At 43.9% G+C, this 20,242-nt stretch overlaps 1 protein-coding gene across 1 annotated transcript; it reads right to left on the reverse strand.

The window, feature by feature from the left end:
• Positions 1 to 10,546: 10,546 nt before the first annotated feature.
• LOC310992669 (progesterone receptor-like) lies at positions 10,547 to 19,928 on the reverse strand. The gene is made up of 9 exons (XM_083980802.1): positions 18,976 to 19,928; positions 17,566 to 17,702; positions 17,205 to 17,321; positions 16,627 to 16,770; positions 16,292 to 16,501; positions 15,674 to 15,818; positions 14,511 to 14,641; positions 14,201 to 14,352; positions 10,547 to 11,666 (listed from the first exon to the last, which is right to left on the reverse strand). The coding sequence occupies exons 1-9, from the start codon at positions 19,785 to 19,787 to the stop codon at positions 11,502 to 11,504; spliced, it is 2,013 nt and encodes a 670-aa protein (XP_083836928.1). The 5' UTR covers positions 19,788 to 19,928; the 3' UTR covers positions 10,547 to 11,501.
• Between the last annotated feature and the right edge of the window lie 314 nt (positions 19,929 to 20,242).

Raw genomic sequence — 20,242 nt, forward strand, 5'->3', positions numbered from 1 at the left:
GCTTCCTCTGTGTGTGTGCACGCTCGTATGTGTGCCTCACCTTGACTTCAGTGTGAATGCGACGAACTCGCAGAGGACACTGGGACACAGAGCCCAGCTGGGGAGGGAGATGAGGCACAGCTGGTGATAATTAAACCCAGTACTGTCTCCATGAAGGGGACGGGCGGCCATGCTGGCCTCGTGTCCCCTAGACAGAGCGGTGCTTGGACTGGGACTGACTGCGCCACAGTCTCCCTTCATTGTGTTCCCAGATCAGAGGGAAAAGGCGCAAATCTGACAGCGACTCAGCAGTGGAAATGTGTCTGGATGAAATCCCAAAGACACAGCTTGACATTGTTGGTATTTCCCGCGAACGAACAACACTTTGTGATGCCACTTCTCTGCATTGCTAGACAATGCAACGAGTGAAGGCATCTGAAAAGATAATTGGCCAGACCACTGATAACACGGAGGTTAACTGTAACAGACCTGGCCAACTTTATCAGCTCTAAATTTGCCTTGGCTCCGGTACGAAGCGTGGAAGCTGGCCATATCACAGCCAGGGCTTGCCCACATCAAGCTGGGGCTGGGGTTCGTCTAATGTGAGGAATGCTCCTTCCTGTTTCTCCTCCACAAGGCTGATTAATTTACAATGGCACCTCACTCTGTCTCTGCCGCTCTGGTTCTGTATCATTGGAAATGAAAAGGTTTACTTTGGATGTTGTGTTAGAAAAGTGAAACCCCATGCCAGATCACCCAAATACCTTTTTAAAAAGCTGTACAGCATGCCAACTCAAACAGTTTTACATTGGATGAATTGACCTGTCCTACATATAAAAGGCCTGTGCTTGGTGCGATGATAAAATGGCACTTTCCAAGAACCGTCAAACTCCTCGCTCTTGCCAAAACTGCCGAGGTGAATGACCTAGCGCGCAAAAATTGCAGTGTGATTAATCAGGAATGGCTTGGGAGGAACATACTGCTGGCTGTTCCTGCGCCATCGCCACTGTTTTCACTTCCCACTGTTTGTTTGAATAAGTTTGACTGCTGAACGGAACCATTTGATTACGAAAGGCATTGAGCTGGCTCATTAATGATGCTCTTAATGGCGTCCTCCATCATTGTGGAATCACTATGTTGTTGCACAAGCAGTCAATACAGCAGCCATTTCACCGCCTTTATTAAGTTACACTTTACTGGTCTGTAAAATTTGACTGCAGACGTTTTATTCGCCACTTCTTGATGGCTGTGTTTGACGTATGGGCAGTGCAGAGCATGGAGGGGCATCTATCTTGCTCGTCAACCTGAGCTTATCTCACACTTGCTAAGTTGTAAATAACGCTCCTCCCTCATCTCTTTGCCCACTATTTGGCTGCTTCATTGCAGCCTTCACCTGTGCGTAACTGTATCTCCTTCGCCGTGAAAGGAAGCGAACAAGGCCAGTGGGAGATCATTAGCTGCAGTTATCTCGGTTATTTTTCTGATCAGAGCCTCGATGCTTAGTCTCAGAATGTGTAATATGTCTTCATTACAGAAATCATTATTATGTATCCTGAGTAATGGAGAGCCCGATTGCACTAGTTGTGAGTAAAACAGCTACAGGATTTTTTGATTAAATCCCAAGATACATACTTTAAATGAAATGAGCTTCATTGGCAGCGATATTAGCATTTATCGCCTGAGCCTTTCGCAAGAAATGGTATTTTAACAAATCCAAGCTCCTTCTTTTCCAAAGGCAAAGCATTTTGACGACAAGCGTTGATCTCACAGGAAGATGAGTCAGTGGCTCTGCTGTAAACAACACACGGTACAGGCAGACACATGGACACGTGCGCGTACCGTGATCAGTCAGGCATGCTTTGCAAAATAGACTCCGGATGCATTATCAAGCGGATTAGGAGCAAAACTGATAAACCCTGTAAGCAGAGCAGCTCACAAACAAGTCATCTGTTTGTTCATTTGGCCTTCAAATTTACTCCAGTCTCTGTAACCAACAGAGAATGAGAATGACACTCATTTCATATCAGGTAACTATAGAGATTAGCAAACATACGCTCCCGCTTCAGTTGCCATCACAGCACACAGATAACAGGGCTTCCCGGTCTCACTTGTACACATGCACAGTGCAAAGCAAACAATTTAATTTCAGTGCATCCTCATGTCTATGAAAGGATCATTAAGCTGAGGCCTAATACATGCAGCTAAGCATGATGGATAGCTGAACAACTTCATGGTCCTCTTCCTGCCTCGATGGAGACAAGTTGTTTTTGCGATGCCTCATGCATTGTGACGTCTCCTCAGGGTTTCTGCGGGGAGGGAACTCACTCCACCCCTCGAATCCATCAGGCTTTTAGAGTTGAAGGGGTTTGGTGGTGGTGGCGGGGGGGGGGGATTCTCTTCAGCTTGTTAGAGTAACACGTATGACCATGTTGGAGCCCTAATGAGCGGGGAGCTAGCCGGGAGAACCGTGTCCTGACGACAGAGAACATAAATCTCCTGTCCTGCTCTGCACCCTGGGGACTGCACGAACACCAAAATTGTGTGAGTCTGTGTGAATCTACAGAATGACTGCATATGTGTGTGCACAGTATGTGTGTGTGTGTGTGCCTAGGATGTGCATGCATGCAAACACACACATAATGCAGATGACTATAGCAGTATCCTCCTGGGAGCCTCATCTACCATAGTTGAAAGAAGCAGGTTGTTTGAATTATGATCTAACAATAGTGTTCCACTCCCACTCTATAAATGAATGCAATACTGGCATATCTATCATTACCACAGGACTTGCAGTCTGCTTGCTTCTTTTTACTTGGAACGGGTTTTGGAAATCAATCCAACCATACTCTGCTTTGCACAAACCACCCTGCAGGTTATGATAATTTCCCTCTGTTTTCAGATTCCCCGTACATAAACTGCAGTCTGTGGCATTGATCGCATTTAATGTGTCTCACTTGCTTCCTCTCTGCTTCCTGAGAGAGCTCTGTCTGTCTGCTACGCTTATCTTCTGCTGTACCTCGATGATATTGAGTAACATGTGCACTGGTAGTCCTCTTCCTGAGACATGGCTTACTTCACCTTGTAGGGTGAATGACTGCAGTGTGAGTCGTGTAATGAAGGTATGAAAGTCCATTAAAGTATTGATTTGTGGGTGAAGTTTGCCTCTCCACAGTGGGATACGAGCTTGTGTGCGCCTTTAAATAAAACTGTGTTTTCCTGTCTTGGCGCTGTCTGCATTAGAGTGAGAGAGAGAGAGAGAGAGAGAGAGAGAGAGAGAGAGAGAGAGAGAGAGAAGAGTATGGACAATGTGCTTGCATGTGTGCCACAGGAGGAATGTGTACCAGAGTGTGTGTGCGTGAGAGAGAGAGACAGTGAATGTGTGAGTTATATAGCCCTGGGGAGCTGCTATGGTCATATTTTAATAACTCTCAGTATGTTGGATTATGTACTGTGGACTTGTAATATCACACCGTCAGGGCAAAGCCCTAACAGACTCTCTGTTAGCCGGCCCTTAACAGGAAAAAACACATATCAGGGGACTCGCCAAAACATTGTTTTCAGTTTTGCAGCACTTGTGAAAATGTGAGCTCCCACATGATTCCAGTTCAAAGGTATGCCTTCGTCTTTTTGTCTGCCTCAGCACGCGGTGCTCTCTCTCCTGGCTACAATGAACAGAGCTCCAGGTTTAATAGGCCTTAAGTAGCGCACCCCCTTTGCCGCCTTTGAAGAGCAAACACTCAGACGCGCGCGCGCACACACACACACACACACACACACACACACACACACATATATATATATATATATATATATATATATATATATATATATATATATATATGTATGTACACACATTGCTGTGTGAGCAATAAAAAACAGTGGAACAGTGGCTACTTCTCTCTCTGACACATCAAAAGGGGTGCTGAGGGGAGTAATGTGTGGAATGATGTGTGTGTAGACCAAGGCCAGGATGCCATTCATGGTTGTAGCGTTGTGGTTTTAACTGCTGGTGGAGGCTTTAAAGCTGGCAAGTTCCACACAGTAGTTTTAACACGAGGCCTGCTGCAATCTCAAGTTCTGTTATGAAAAAACAAGAATGGTCTCAGTGGCTTTTTTTTTTTTTTTTTTTACCTGTACAGAGCACGTAATTATATGACAGTCAGGTGCTGGGAGAGTTGCAGCAATATCACTGCTCCTCATTAAAGTCACGTCTCTCACTCTATAAAGCAATAAAGACCATAAGCTGCATTGAGACAAATCCAAGTCCTGCTTTTCAGAGAAAGAAAGTGAAACTGAAGTGCACAGCATGGGTACATCTGTGTGGGCGTGTGCTTGCATGTAAGCACATATGCATGTTCACATATCTGACTGTGAGCTATCGTATAACTCAGGCACTGAAGGAGAAGGGGAAAGTTACAATTAGCCTGCTGCCGAAAGCATAGCCCCATGCTATAAGGCATGTTTACGCTTTAGTCACGCGGTAATTACATATGTCATCTTTTGTTTTCTATTTCCCATAAAATGGGAAACATAATGAGGGAAAAAGCAAATTAGAGGGAAAAAAAGATACTACACGGTGCTCTTTTAGTCTTCAAGCTCATTTAGGGCTCGGGGAACATCTATGGGGTTTGAAATGGGAGGAGAGGAGAGGAAGAGAGGACTGTAAACAGGGACTTTGCTTCTCCAGATGGGAAACTTCTGCTAAGATGTAATGAGAATTCATAATGACGCAAATGAGCTTGATGGAGCTAGACATGGCAGCGCCTTCATTCAGGAATATGAAACCCACCTCCCCCACCCTCCAAAAAAAAAACACTTAAAACTTTTTTCTTTTATTCTTTTATTCTCTATGATATCCATCTCCTTGCTGTAAGTGGTAGAGAAATGTCTTCATTAAATCTTTAAGGGAACATGTTTCATTTCTTTTTCATTTGTCATATTCCTATTTTTTTTTTTTTTTTAATTTTTTTTTTTTACAGTCGTGTCCAATAGGGAGAGTCGATGAAAAGGCAAGTACAAATGATAAAAAAACAAAGAACAGGAGTGGCTGTTCCTAATGGGCCTGTTTTCAGCAGCTGCATTAACAAGCCTGTTTGATTTCCTTCTCCTAAGTGAAGTTGTCAACCCATGTGTCCAGTGAGCTATGTTTAGGATGTCTAAAAGAGTTGTGTTTTCTGGCACCAACTGATAATAAATGTTAAAGAGGTGACCTTATGTCTCTTTCCCCCTGTGTTGCTCTACGGTCATTCTCAAAACAGACCGAGAAATCCTCCTGAGCTGAGGGTCAAGAATCCATCACCAGGGCTTTTTTTTTTTTTTTTTACAATAACACACATTTCCATACTGACTCTGTGAGAACCAGGCCTGAGGGAAAAGAGAAGAACTGCCGCTGGTTGGGGCTGAACTCCTCTCAAAACATCATAGTGCAACATATTACTTTCAATTGGATCTCTATGGTGTTAAATAAGGTTAAAATACTTGTACCTCTCTGCGGCTGGTTCTTTACATATGCAAATGTGAGAATACGGAATTGTCTGCTTTCATTTCCATAATGTGAATGGTGAATGTGCCTAAGATTTGCTTGGTTGATTTGCAGCTATGTTCAGACACAAATCCATATCTTTGCACCGTAAAAAAGGAAACAAAGATGCCAGTTCTCTAAGGAATGCCAGATAGGACACACACACACCGTGGTCAGTACACATATATGCACATAAAACACACACACTTTTCATAGACCAGTGTATTGTGAAAGAGTCCTATCATTGTGAATTACTTTACCATGACTGTTTTGATGAAAATGTATTGCCTCGTCCTTGGAAATGTGGCACAGCAGTCGATATGGTTCTACAGACTCAGTAATACTCTCCACTGTGAAGGCAACAGACTAAAGACGCTCTTCGACTGATGAAACAATAGAGGACGAGAAGGAGGGGGGAACATTCTTTTGCAGAGTCTGCATTATTGGATTTGGATTGTAACATGGTAGTATCAAGTTAGGCTGAGATGGGTCTGTGAATATCACGTTGGAATCACAATAGACAAGGGCCGATTGTTATTGCACCGCACTTCCATTAATAATTCAATCATTTGACCCGTGACATGATTTCCCGTAAAACAATCTGAGCCTCGGAGGGCTGATAGAGATATTTGAAATCTGAGTGTGTGTGGTGTGTGTGCGCGTGCATGTGTCTGTCTTGACCTTCTCCAGTATGACACAGAACTAAATGCCTGAGGCTACAAGTACAATATTTAGAGGGGAGGAGAGGAAAGAGAAAAGAAAGGAAAGGAAGAGACAAGATATCAGAAAGTGTGAATACTGCAGCTGAACTGTGCTGCAGCGATTCCCCAACTAAAGATGTGCCTGCCCCAAGGGTGCTCCAATAAGCACGCCATAGAAATGGAAGGCCTTACACAAAACTATGCACTTAAAACTGAGCAGCACTCCGAGAGCACAAGCGCAAAATCAGAGCAATGTATGCAGAGTGCATTAAATATAAAAACATAGTGTGTGAGTAAGTGGAAACAAAGCCCAGTAATATCATAATATATAGTTTTAAGGATCACTACTGACAGGAAACGTTGCTGTTTCAGCTACAGCCTGCTCTAACGCATAGACACACACGCAGGATGTAGACAAATGGTGGGGACGCAAACGCACATGCACACACACACACACACACACACACACACACACACAGTAAAAAGTGACACACTCATATGCACACGCAGGGGGGGAAAAAAAGTAGGAGTGCCATCTATCAGGCTGCAGACTGGAGCCTTGGAAGGAGAAATCTGTCCTGTGATGGCTGTAAATGAGGGCTGTGGCGGCGCTGTCACATTGTGTTTGGCTGGGACACAGGAGCAATGAGGGGCTCCGAGTGGCGGAGGGCATGGACACTGTGTACAGATATAATGAACTTGGGAGATAGCAGGGGCATGGGTAGACGCTGTGATTCTGTCACAGCTAGTGGTGCACCTTCTCCTGCAAAAAAAAGGAAAGGGAAAGAAAAGGAAGCAAGGGGGGATAGAAATAGGTGGAAAGAGGAAAGGAAGTAAATTGAGTGCAGAGAAGAAAAGAGTGAGGAAGAAGCAGAGGCAATGATCAGGACAGAAAAAACATAAGGAGAATGAAAGACAGAGAGGCTGTGGGAATGCATAAGCAGCCCCGGAGAAAAACACTGAGCTAATCGCTGCTGGATTGGTGAAGCAATAGTGGTGTTATAGCAGAAGATATTTACTCTAATTAGAGCCAGCTAATGTGTCTCCAGGTATAAAGGCTGTCGGCACTTTCCAGAGAATAATTAGAGGCACAGAGCATGCATTGTCCAGGAGAGCAGTGCACTGCTCCCTTTGTACACCATTAACAGTTCACTGACAACAAAAGCAGAGTTAATAGAATGTAATGTGGTCTCCTCACCCATCCGTTTGTTGAAATGGTCATTAGGGTAATGCAGAATAATTCCTTCCTTCTGTGTTTCAACCCAAAAAACTCAACAACTCCTCCTATTTCCCAAGTGCCCGTCTGCAATCTTTTTCTAAAGTCCTGCCTCCATGTTTCTCTCATTCCCCCCTGACAGAGAAATGTCTCCAGTCTCTGTCCTCTACATCAAGATGATAAACATGATTTCATGGCGCGTTACAATCACCAGTCTTCGTAAAATACACAAAATCCGCTATAAAAGAATTAATTCTGCTTTGGAGAGACAGAGCCAAATGTATAGATTTACAATTCCACACTCGAGTTCCCCACCATGTTTTAATGCATCATAAACACTTGGTGTTTTTTGGTCTCTGTTCCAATAAAAACAGAGCGCGGGGGTGTAATATCTGGAGCTGGGGGAAATTAAAGCTGAAGTTCCTCTCCTCCTCGGTGCACTCCCAGCACACACACACACACTCCGACCTACAGATACACACACGGTTAATCAGCAGCCCAGAGAGAAATCTAAGACCACATCTACACCCAGTGGAGGGAACCTGATACAACCACATCTTAACCCTCCCACCACCCCCTCCACATTCCCCTCTTTCTCTTAATCATCAACAAACACACACACCTACACCTACACACACATGCACACACACACACTCATATGGTTCCTGCTGATAAATTAGACACAAGGTTCAGTATGATTAACTAAAGTTAATGAAGACTGAAAGTGATCTCAAACAAGGTAACCATAGAAGGGAAGTCTTTGAGGAAACATTGAGACCGCATTAGAAAACCAGTGGACTTTCTTTTTTCTTTCCATTTCTGCTCCTGCTGCTATTTCCAAAAGTCCTTTCAGTGTGCTGTGACAAACATAACCCGCCTGACTAGTGGAAAAATAAATCATACTTTCAAGTGAAGACAAATGCCTTATCCGTTGGGAGTAGCCTCAGGCTATAGTCATAATGGCCTCCCCTCCCTCTCTCTCTCTTCCTCTCTTGCCTCTCTTTCTTTTTCTCTCCAGGCAGGGAGTTTCCCTGAACTAGCTTTTAAATGTCCAACCCCAAACCAGCCTTACACAGCACAAAGTACGGATCATGAGCTAAGTGGATATTCTTGTTTTAGGGCTTTATTTTATGGTAAACTCACTGATGGTGAGAAACACTTTAAACCCTAGAGACAAAACTGCTCTTAGGCTGCAATTTTGAGCGACCAGGGCAAAACAAATTTGTCACATCTTTCACTGTCAAAACACAGTTATGATCAACACATGGCGCAGGATCACGGTTCATGTCTGATCTCGCGTCGGGGCCATAAAAACATGGATTTCCTCACACTGCGATCCCTGTGTTGTGTGCTGTGCCCGGCTCAGGCCTTGGCTCGGTGTGGGCCAGGCCAGCTGCAGAAGTCTGTCTCTTCTCTCCCCTCCTCTGCTCTCAGTGCTATCAGGTTGCCACTCCTCCTCCTCCAGCCCATTACACAGGCCTCTTTATGCTGCGCTAAAAGCTGCTCATGTTCAAACACTCCTGGGAAAAGCTCCTTAAAACACGTCAGGATGAGAGGCCCTGTCTGGTAAAATATTAATAGGAAGTTAATTGGTTGTTAATGGACTGGTGCTTGAGTAGGAATCGCCCTCCATTAGATAGGCCACCGAAACAACCCATTCAGAGGTGTCATCTTACCACCTCCACGATCTAATTGTTTTCCGGTCACTGTAGCCGTGAATTGTGGTAACCCTGTGTTAAAGACATTATTGCTTGAGTTTTATGTAAGGTCCTGTGCCAACCACATTTCCTTGTGAGCCTGGTATTGTGGGTGTCCGGTTACTTTGGTGACCAGTTCTAAGTATCTCCACTCCTCTCTTTAGTTGTGCATTGTTTCCCTTTGTGTCACATTTAAAGTGAACTGTGAAGCTGAAACTCTTTCCTCCCGTTAATCTTTCCTTCATTTACACATAAGGAAAGAGTTTGAACTCTTGTTGTTTGAGGCCAGTGTGTTTGTGCTTTCTGTGGTTGCCATTACCCAATAGGAAAAATCCCTCTTCTGCTAGAGTAGGCATGTAATATTGATGCAGAGCAGACTCAGAGAAACACAGAAATCAAATGGAATCTAAACTAAGTTCAAATGTCGACATCAACACATACATTTTTGATCATTGCAAACCTACAAGACGCCATTCCTTTTAAAGGAAAGCCACAGGGGGATGTGTAGCAGGGAATATATTTAGAAATAAGTGATATTTCAGCAATCCCAACTTCGTTCAGCTCCAATTCATTTATGAGAGGGACAAATACTTGTTGAAAGAGGTTTGTTCAGGAAATGGGACTTGAAATGGCAGTAGAGGTTACCCAGACAGACGGCTTTTTACAGTTTGGCTCTTTAAATGCACCATGTAACTAAAATACACCAGCACTAAAAGATATGTCATTTTCTCTCCAGGCCTACAGACAATTGTAAGTATTGTAAGACCATTTATTTTCCCCTTATTTGCTTTTTTAAAATAAAAAATTGAGAAAAGAACATGTCGTGTTCTTCTAAGATGAAGCTTTTACTCCCTACTTTTTTCTCAATTTAGTCCTAAAGTGTGTTTTTTACTCAAATGCATTCTTCTGTTACCCTTTAATGCTATGAGCTCCCCTCTCGTGACTCTGACTGTTTAACAGTAACCTCGCTCAAACACTGAGTGAATCCGTGTCCAATTACATTATGAAGCAAATGTCAATGGATCCAACAGATGTACTGGCTGCTGAGCTTCATTTGATGGCTGTATCTTCAGCAGCCTCCACTAGATGGCACTAAAACACCAGGCAGCGGTTTCAGATCAGCAGGCGTCTGCAGTTTCTTACAGGATAAAAAACATGAAATGCAGTAAATCAGACCAGGCCTTCTCATTTGACTCAGTGATATGTTCTGACTTCCTGCTGTGATCTATTACCTGGCTGGGTGGAGACGGACATAATGTGGCCATACAAAAATGCTTGTGATGTTTTCTAAAGCTGTCTGTCATGGCCACATCAAACTAAAATTAATTTATCTGACACAAAAGAACAGGAAGATTACTGTGCTACCATCGTCATACGCTCAATCAGATTTGTGCTAAAGTGCCGACGGCGGCTCATTATCAGCCCACAGATACACACTCATGCTTCAGCTTTATTACATGTCAAACTGTAAATGTCGCAACAAGTTTGCACATTTTTTGGACGTTCACCAGCTACAATGAATACACAGTGATACACAACAGAGCATCTGCACTTTAAGAAACTGTAGAAAAGTTACAACAGTATGAAATGCCCACTCTGGAAAAGCAAACATAAAAAACAAGTCACCCATTGTGTTACTAGTATGTGTTTTGTCCATTTTTTTTCTTCATTGTTTTTTTTTTTGGGTGACCTCCAAACATTAAAATATTCATAAATATACAGTTGAAATTGTGTATTGACACAGCTTAAACTTTGTAGACATCTAAAACTATTAGTAGACTATTAATTTGATGGATGAGAACAGCTTTCAGAAATGTTTCATCTGCCTTCAGGCGAAACAGCTTTGCTTCTTAGCATGCATGCCACAGGTATTTATTAACTGTCAATCAGCGACTTTGTTCATCCCAGGTGCACATAACAACATTCATTGTGGGGAAAAAAATCTAGTTCAAATGTCAAGCTACTGCACACACAGACAAGCTACGGTGACGTGAACTCTGAAAAAATGTTTTTCTTGCTACTGTTGTACGTCTGAAAATGAAATATTGCCGGTTGTCACAATCTGAATGACAGGCTGAGGAAGTCTACATGCTGGGGTTGTTGGCAACTCATGGACTTGTGTGGAGGAATGCATGCTAAAAAGTGTTTTTATCAGAGCAGAGAACAGGCAGTAAGAAGAACAGAGTAGATTACATTAGGCTGGAAGAGTGTGCCGGATTCCCCACTGTTAATATGCATTCACTGTGGCCCTCTCTCACTTTAAAGAGGGTGTTTCACCTCATAAAATCATAAACCCTCTCCAGCCACTTCATCTTTACCAAAAATGGATGAGGGACCGGGTGCCAGAGCTCAGGTGACCAATAGGATGATCACAGAGACTTGTCTCTCTAGGCTGTATTGTGGAAAAGGATGGGTTTGACCATGCCGGAGAGGATCTTGGGCACATGAACGCTCACAATCTCCGAGATCATCTCTGGGAAGTTGACACGTGTCTGCAAGGACTGAGCTTGGATGAACAGATCATAGGTGAACTGGTGTAACTTCCTCACAATCTGTGATGAAGAGACACAGAGAGGCAGACAGAGAGAGAAAATTCATCAGACAGGTTATTGGTAACAAAGGCGAGGAACTTAAATGTGTACAAAGAACAAAGCCTGCAGTAAATAACAAATGACACAGAAGCCTGTCTTTTGACACCGGTTTTACAGAGTGTTTAAAAAGATGACACTCATTCTGATGCCCTGAGCTCTGCAAGCAGTGTCTGAACTGCAAAGTCTTGATCAACTCTGGTCCTCTGCCTAAACAGTCCCGCCAGACAATCCCTGGCTGGCTGCCCTCCAGTTCATAAGGCATTAGGAGATCTGAGATGTGAGTTGGATTGTGACAAAGCCGAGCTTTTAAGAGTAAATCCACAGTGAAAGACATGAGGCTGAAACTGCTGCGGTTCAGCTCTCTGTGGCCCCAACCACTGATGTCAGGCGTTTCTTTCTTTGACAGCTAAATGTTTTTACCAATTAGTATTAAAAGTTCTACAGGTATTAAGGAAGAACGCATCTACAACCGCTAGTGGTGGCATAATTTTCACATCTTTACATCCCAGCTGACATAGGGTAGGGGTGGTGTACATCTTGGACAGGTCGCCAGTCTATCGCAGGGCCAACATATAGAATTGAACAACATATGGGCACTGAAGAGTCACCAATCCACCCAGTGTGTATGTCTTTGGACTGTGGGACTGTGTGGGAGGAAGTCGGAAAACCCTGAGAGAACCCACGCACGCACAGGGAGAACACGCAGAAAGATCCCAGGTGCTGGGGCTCAAACCCAGCTGTGAGGCATCAGTGATAACCACTGAACCACTGCACCACCCCTAAACAATAACAATAGGTTTCAAATCCATATAGTGCTGTTTCTTTTTTATTATTATTATTCTGCAGCCTTTTCAAACCATAAGAAATCCAAACATCTTATATGTTGTTTACATAAAAAAACAGGCTCAATATGCTTCATTTCAGATTTTACTGACTTTATTTATCTTGGCTAAATATGTGCCAGAGCAGGAAGCAGGAATTTGAGTAGATGGATGATAGAAAACATGCATTGTAAGCTTTAATACAGTAACTCATATGAAGCCATCCTTGCTATCACTGAGTATCAGCACTTAAACTATACTGTGTTATTGAAACTCCAGGTTGTTTTATTACAGTTTCTGAAGGTGCATTTTTTTTTTATACCTGCAGTTGTTTTTACAGGTTTTGAGATATTTACAACTCCTACACGTCTACTTACAAATAAAGCAGTTTATAAAAAAAATAGAAAATCACTGTGTCAGACTACCCTCCAGTGGATATTAATCATACCAAAGTGCAGTTCTTCGTGGCTATAAAACAGTATATGTTGGGTACCATGACCCAGGCTTCACATTAGGCTTTTGCAGGGACTTGACAACCAAGATAGGTGAGCCTGTAAGGGGTAAGTGTTGCTAGGAAGCAGTAAACTATCCAGATCTGAAACCAGCTGTAAAGTGAAAATTATTTCACTGACACATCCATTTTATAGTTCAAATATTGAATGACTGACTGAGTATAGTGCTAGTTTTGTATTGTTTCAATTTAAAATCTGGTCAGAACTCCATCCTCCACTAACTAAAATAACAGTTGTGGAGGAGAGGGAATATATAATGACTCTAGACAGTTTGAGTATGGCTGGCAAAACTCAGATTTTCTGTGTTTAAATGTTGAATAAAGAAAAACACAGACACGAACACAAACAGTAGCTACGAGCAGTTAAAAAGTAGCAGGTGTAACACTCATTGCTTGCAGCTGGAACAAGTGCAAATGCTGCAGAATTTGTTTTCTTTGTCTGTGGGTGTTTGCATCTGCAGATCCGAACAACTGCTTCTCTTCATTATTCCTTTATTTATTTATTTATTTATTTATTTATTTATTTATTTATTTATTTATTTATTTATTTATTTATTTATTATCTTTTACAGATACTGTAGGTGGCAGAGGTTGGACTGGAGGCGCAGTCAGCAGCTGGGTTCCTGCTGCTGCTGCTGCTGCTGCTGCTGTGTGTGTGTGTGTGTGTGTGTGTGTGTGTGTGTGTGTGTGTGTGTGTGTGTGTGTGTGTAATGTGTGTTTTTATTAAAATTCCTCATGAAGTTATTTTTGATGTAAATAACTCATCAAAAGCATCTGAATCATCAGAAAGACTGCATCATAAATTACTCTTATCATTTTCCCTCCCAATAAGCAGCCAGTATATAGAAGCTACAGCAGGATGTTTAACATTAGCTGCTGGCTGAGGAAATGCGCACAAACTACATGTGTAAAAATGAGAGGGATTTCTTTTTTGTCTGGAAGACGTTTCCTTCATTTGAAAAGTAATGACTTGTAAGTTCGGCTAATGGTCTATGTTCTGTATTCCTGCCTAATTAGTTAATAATAAGTCAATGCCTACTTTTGTAAGCCAAATACAGTGTTTGTGCTCTTTGATCTACTGCTCAAGTGCATGGTTGTCCAAACTATAATGGCATTTCTATCCTGGTTAACAGTCAGATGTGAAATGGAGTTGAGTGCATTACCGACTGGAGGTAGTCCAGCAGCTGTGTGAGCTGAAACAGTCTCTGTGTACGGGTGGTCTCTCCGCTGTGGCTGGCCAAACGGTCCAGCTCCTTGATGTAGGAGGTCCGCAGTTCATCAAAACAACGTTGGCTCTTGAGGCCCTCAACTGGCACTGTGACCACAAAGTCAGAACACAACAATAATTCTCACAGACTTTATCCATCCCATCAGTTCTCTGTATGGCTGCGCTCTATTGTAGTCGTATTTCATTCGCTGGGGTTTAACTTGTGCTCGTGCTATTATTTGAGACATGGTTTTGAGCTGACTCACTGATGCTGAAGAGGACCAGGGCCTTCATGCAGAGGAATTCCTCTTGGGTGACCTTCAGCATGCAGAACCTTTGGGAGAGCAGCTTCATCCTCACACAGTGTTCATACATACTGGACACTTGCATCCGCTGGCTGTGAGGAAGGGATGGAGAGAGAGAGAGAGAGAGAGAGAGAGAGAGAGAGAGAGAGAGAGAGAGAGAGAGAGAGAGAGAGAAAACAGTGTAAGAGGAGAAGAAGGAGCACAGTGTGCAACAAAAGGCAGGGTGAGGGGCCAAGAGAGGGTCAGACAGAGAGAAATACCGAAAGGAAGGAGGACAATTAATGTTGGCAGAAACAAGAGAGGATGAAAAAGAGGAAAAAGCAGCAGAGGTGAGAAAAAATGAGTGAGATGGATAATGGAAAAAGAGAATGACAGAGAGGCAGAGAAAAATGAGGGTCAGCAACAAGGGCAGGCGTATCCATTACCATGCAGGTCAGATGTAGCACAATGGAGTGACAGAGGGCTAATGCAGACAGAATGAGTGTTTTGCTAATGTTGCACAAAATAGGAGCCAAGTGAGAGCTGCGACCAGGGCTGGCTTTAGCATTCTGAGTGACGCCCTCCGTTAACACCCAAAGACAATTTGCTGATAAGAGGCTGCGGGACGCTTACTTACATATACGCTCACGATGCAAAGTGCTTTTGTTTTTATGAACTTTGTGTTAACTTATTAAAAGTACAAAGACAAGACAAAAGACAGGAACGGAAATGTCGGAAACATTAGAGGCTGGAGGAAAGTTGCAGCGCAGATTCAAATAGGTAGATGAAACGGAATAAATCATCTGAGGTGATCCCTCTGCGGCCACATGCATCAGATAGAAAGGAAATGGTAAGAACAGAACAGACTTGTTTACTGTCTCGCCTTAAAAAAAGTGACAGTCATTGTGTGATTTTTCAGCCTTCCTCTCTCTGAAGCTCGTATCCCACTGTGCCTCTCTTTCCAGTCATTATGACAGGTGAAATCTCATGATATTTCGACAAACCCAGTGTCACAGTGAGTATTACAGCTGTTTAGGTCCAAACAAACTTTCTTTGCCTGATAAATAAACCTTAGCAGGTCTGCGAAAAACTTTGAACGACTTAACTAACTAACTGCGTGAGACGAAATGTTTGGCGTGACTTACTCATTGAAGACGAGGTCGGGAGCGAAGTAGAGCATGGAGCTGTTAGTAAGTGTGTAGGACCTCCATCCCAGAGCAAATACCATCACCCCCATCCATGACAACTGAATCACTGACATCTGATCATCCACGTGCAGGTCACGGAAACCTGTTGACAGCACTCATTTTTAAAAATCAAACATCCACTTACATATAAGTCATAAAACGTGATAAAATAACACTACACAGCTCAATTAAAAATACAAGGAGACCTCAAACTGTTTACTTCAGATATTACAGAATGTGGATTCATTGCTGGCCATTTCCAGCCTGCAACTCCTGGCTTAAATATGATCATATCCCCCTCTAGTGGTTAACATTTGAACAGGCTCTACTTTGCATGAGCTTGGCTGCTTCAACAGAGCAGTTTTATTTGCACAAAATTCTGGCAAGGCCTCTTATCCAGTGAACAACCTTTTGGATGATATCAGACACTTCTCCTGATGGCTTTATAGCTTGTCTAAATGACATATAGTGAACCTGGAACAACTGCAACACTAACGCTCTCACATCCTTGGCAGAAACAGCCGCATGTAGCACGGACTAGATTTCAGTGTGTCACCTTGGCCCGCAACGCTTTACCTGGTATTGCCTTGGCCCAACGCACCACAGTTACCAGCTGTCTTTCCCCGAGCTCATTGAGGCTGGTGAGCAAGGACGCAGGGCTGTCTGGCTGGGCGGGGTCATGGCCGGCATTGACCACGGCTGGCTCGATGGCCTGCAAGACGCTGAGGAGGGATAGGCAGGAGCGCAGGGTCGGGGGTATGCCTAGAGCGAGGGCCTGGGACGTGGCTAAAGACAGACAGACACAAACCAGAGGAATGACACAAAAAAAGAAAAGAAGACTTTTTTTTAAAAGTGTGTTCAACATTGAGTTAGCATGATACTTGAGCTTATGTAACGCTAATCTTCACTACCTTGAGCCCTGGCAGCTGCACTTGTGGACTCTAACATGATGTCCCTCTTTCCCGCCCTCTCTCCTCTCTCTCCAGGCCCCCAGGCTGCTGCAGGTTGCTCCTCCTCTCCCTGCCTCGTCTGTGCGGCTCCCTTCAGCCTGCGACCTAGAATCCACCGGAGACAATACAGACAAGCAGAGGATAGAAAAGGGCAAAAATGAGATAAGAGGCCTCAGTGTCAGTTGTTTAGTCTGGTTATTACACAATAGATAGCTGGTGGAGAAGTCAAGGAAATACTGTATTTACTGTACTATTATGTGTGGTTAAATGACTGACCCCGTGGAACTGTTCCTTATTGTAACCATGTGTAAATGTTTCTGATGATTGGATGTTTGGCAAACAAGAACAAGCTCCTCTGGCCATCTCTGAAATGCATTTGTTACACTGTATTCATGCTAGAACATTTGATTAGAAAGTTCTGATCCAATGCGTTTGAGGTATCTAACTATCCTGACCCCACTTTCTAAGCGCACACCACTCGTGCTTTCCCTTCCTCTGCCTCTCTCTCTCTCCCTCTGCTCTCACCTGCAGTTCCTCACCTTTAAGGCTCATTCCGGACAAGAAGCACCTCTTTAAACGACACGAGGCACAGTTTTTCCTCCGCAGTTTATCGATGGTGCAGTCGTTCCGGCTGGCACACAGGTGGTTCTGCTTACCTGGAAGCACACAAAAAGTCCTGGGGGATCAGCAGAGCGGATTCAACAATGCCTCGGCTTCCACTCATAGCAACGATATGTGGGTGTTTACTGATAACAAATAACTTGCCCTCATAATGTCAGGTCACTGTGCCCTGGCTGTTAGAGCAGAGCGAGTGGGTGTAAGAAATTAAATCAGCGGACGCGTAATTGTGAGTGTGCACTCGTGTGTGTGCGTGTTTGTGTGTGTGTGTGTCACACCCACCTGCAGCAGCCCTCTTGAAGAATACTTTGCAACTGCCACAGGTGACTGCTCCATAGTGACAACCTGAGGCGTCGTCACCGCACACCTGACACACTCTCCTTTCTGAGAGGTACACACCTGGAAATAAACCATCATGCCTGGACACACACACACACACACACACACACACACACACACACACACACACACACACACACACACACACACACACACACACACACACACACACACACACAGGCACAAACACAACATTTAAATAAATTTTTCTTAAAAAAAGGGATAGAGCATTTAAAGGATTGAAAGGTCTGCACAGTTATGTGAAGCATTTTAAAAGCAGTTTTATCCACTCCAGCTACAATATTAAAAATGGAGCAAACAGTTGCATTAACGCCAGATTAAGGTCACTAGGTCTGACCTCTGAGACCTCTGGCCCGTTATGACAGAGCACTAATTCCCCAAATCCAATTACACCAGGAGATTTCCCTATCTCATGACTGCTTACATGACAAATGAAGTCAGTTTAAATACAGATAAACCTATGATAAAAATAATTCCACTCTTAGTCTCCCTTACTAACCAGTGCGTGAAAATAATTATTATATTTCCTCCATTCCAAGTACAGGGTCAGCAACAGGTGCTGTATCTCTTGTTTATAGTGACACTGATATATTAACTGGTGTAGTCACAGCACAAATAAGGACAAATCTGGAAAGTTAGGGATAGGGTGACCTTTGACTGAGTCTCTCTGCATGTTGAAACACTTGGCCAAGGCCAAGTAGAGCACACGAGGCTGTTAGAGAACCAGTGATTTATGCAGGTACACGGCTGCATCTGCATCTGCACTGAGCATGATTCCATAGTGTGCCTATCCAAGCCAAGGCAAATAACAACAGACGGTTGGTGTTACATAATGATCGTGTTCACTGCATCACAGATTTAATTGTGCTGTAATTTTGCTTTGCATTTATAAATGCACGTGGCACAGCTATAAAGAATAGGCTAAACAGATTGAATTCATGAATGATTTACTGTAATAAAGCTCATTACTTGAGGAAAAAAAATAAACAAACATTGTAACAAACACTGGAACAAACTTTAAAGCTTGGTAGATTAAATCGTGGTCACCAGGCACGCTGTTCACGCTTCATTTGTCCTTTTGTTTCTGATTCAAGAAAGATGAGACTGGACGGGTGGTGAGCCCAGAACACACACACGCGACACACGAGAGGAGCCGGTAGGGTTAGTGTGAGGGTTAAATGAGACAAGGGTGTTTTGTGGCACAACACCGGTAACAAAAACAAAACAAAACAAAACAACTTCATGACCTGGAGACCCACTAGGACACAAGTACACAACTATCTAGTGCCAGTGAAAAACAGAACAAATCGTCTGTTAAAATATGTTATTTACCTGAAACTGCGATCTGCGCAATCCACCCAAACTGAAGGTTCGGTCTTGATAGTGGGAAAAGTGGCCTGTCCTTGGTATCTTTCCACTTGGCCATACTCTTGTGCCATCGCTGCTCGGATCCCACCTTTACCCCCCTGCTCACTCTTGCTGTACCAGAGACAGTGGCATTCGTGCCTGGGTCCGAGATGGGTTTGCCCACCACAATTACAATATTTACACAACAAATTATGCGCTCCGGATCCGCCTCTCTCTGGCTCTGATCGACCGCTGTACGCGCGCTCATTTGCGCACCACACACTTTGGGCATCTCTGTAAAGATTTGTATTGGCAGAATAAGCAGAGTATTGTTTCAAAGATGAGAACTCGTCCACCTGCGAGGGCGCGGGCAGCTCTGCCATCGGACTGATGAACAAGTTCGATTCCTTGCAGACATATCTGGATATCACCGGGTGGCGCGTCATGGTTTGCGCGCTGTCCATTTCGCCCGATATGAGGAGATCCATGCAGCTCACCTGCTGTATGCCATGGCACACTTCTCCAAAGTCGTCCTCTCTCAGGCTACTGTCATTCGCTGCCAGCCGGCTGCCCTCTGTGTTTATATTCCCAGCCGCTCCCAAAGTCTGCGCTACTCGGGAAGCGCTCCCTCCGGCAGGGTCGCAGTCTGCAAAGGCGCCGCTCAGGCAAAGGTTCATGTTGTTGAGCGGGGAAGACACCGAATCCAAACCCAAGGACACTGACACTGCTTTACTGAGCTCAGCAGTAGTGGGGCAGGTGTGAGTGTCCGCGCTGTCCAAACAATCCCGCTCATTCATTATTGAGGAGTTGGATGAGTCCTTTACTATATCGAGTAAAGTAAAATGTTGTCTCTGGGCTCGAGTCGCTAGAGTTAAAGCGGTGCGTTGGTTGGGCGGTGAACAAATAAAACAACACTTTCCAGGCGAGAAACCGCCTACCCAATGAGACTCCGGTCATATGTCTCAGCGGAGAGGATATTCAGATCAGACAGCGACGTAGGCTGCTGCTGCTGCTGCTGCTGCTGCTGCTGGGTAGGGACGTCCCGTCGCTCTGTTCCGCGAGTGAGGGGCTGGCGAACTTTTTTTTTCTTTTCTATTAAGTACCCGTTTACTCCACCGGAGCCTCGGTGTTGTTTACACGCGACTAAAACTCTGACCGACTAGATTCCAGAGGGAAACTTTGTAGGCTATTCTGGCGGGAGGAGTGGTTCACACACTGATTAATTAGCTACATTTAATGTAACTTATTATCA

This window comes from Trachurus trachurus, assembly GCF_905171665.1.
Source record: "Trachurus trachurus genome assembly, chromosome: 10".
Lineage (NCBI taxonomy): Eukaryota > Metazoa > Chordata > Actinopteri > Carangiformes > Carangidae > Trachurus > Trachurus trachurus.

What these genes read in the sequence shown, in the direction of transcription:
- LOC310992669 (XM_083980802.1), bottom strand. Translation starts at nt 19,787, where the DNA reads ATGAATGAGCGGGATTGTTTGGACAGCGCGGACACTCACACCTGCCCC. An exon ending in TGCAGCTGCCAGGGCTCAAG is followed by an intron (nt 16,502 to 16,626) that starts GTAGTGAAGATT and finishes GTCTGTCTTTAG; the next exon opens with CCACGTCCCAGGCCCTCGCT. An exon ending in CCTGGTCCTCTTCAGCATCA is followed by an intron (nt 14,353 to 14,510) that starts GTGAGTCAGCTC and finishes TTGTGGTCACAG; the next exon opens with TGCCAGTTGAGGGCCTCAAG.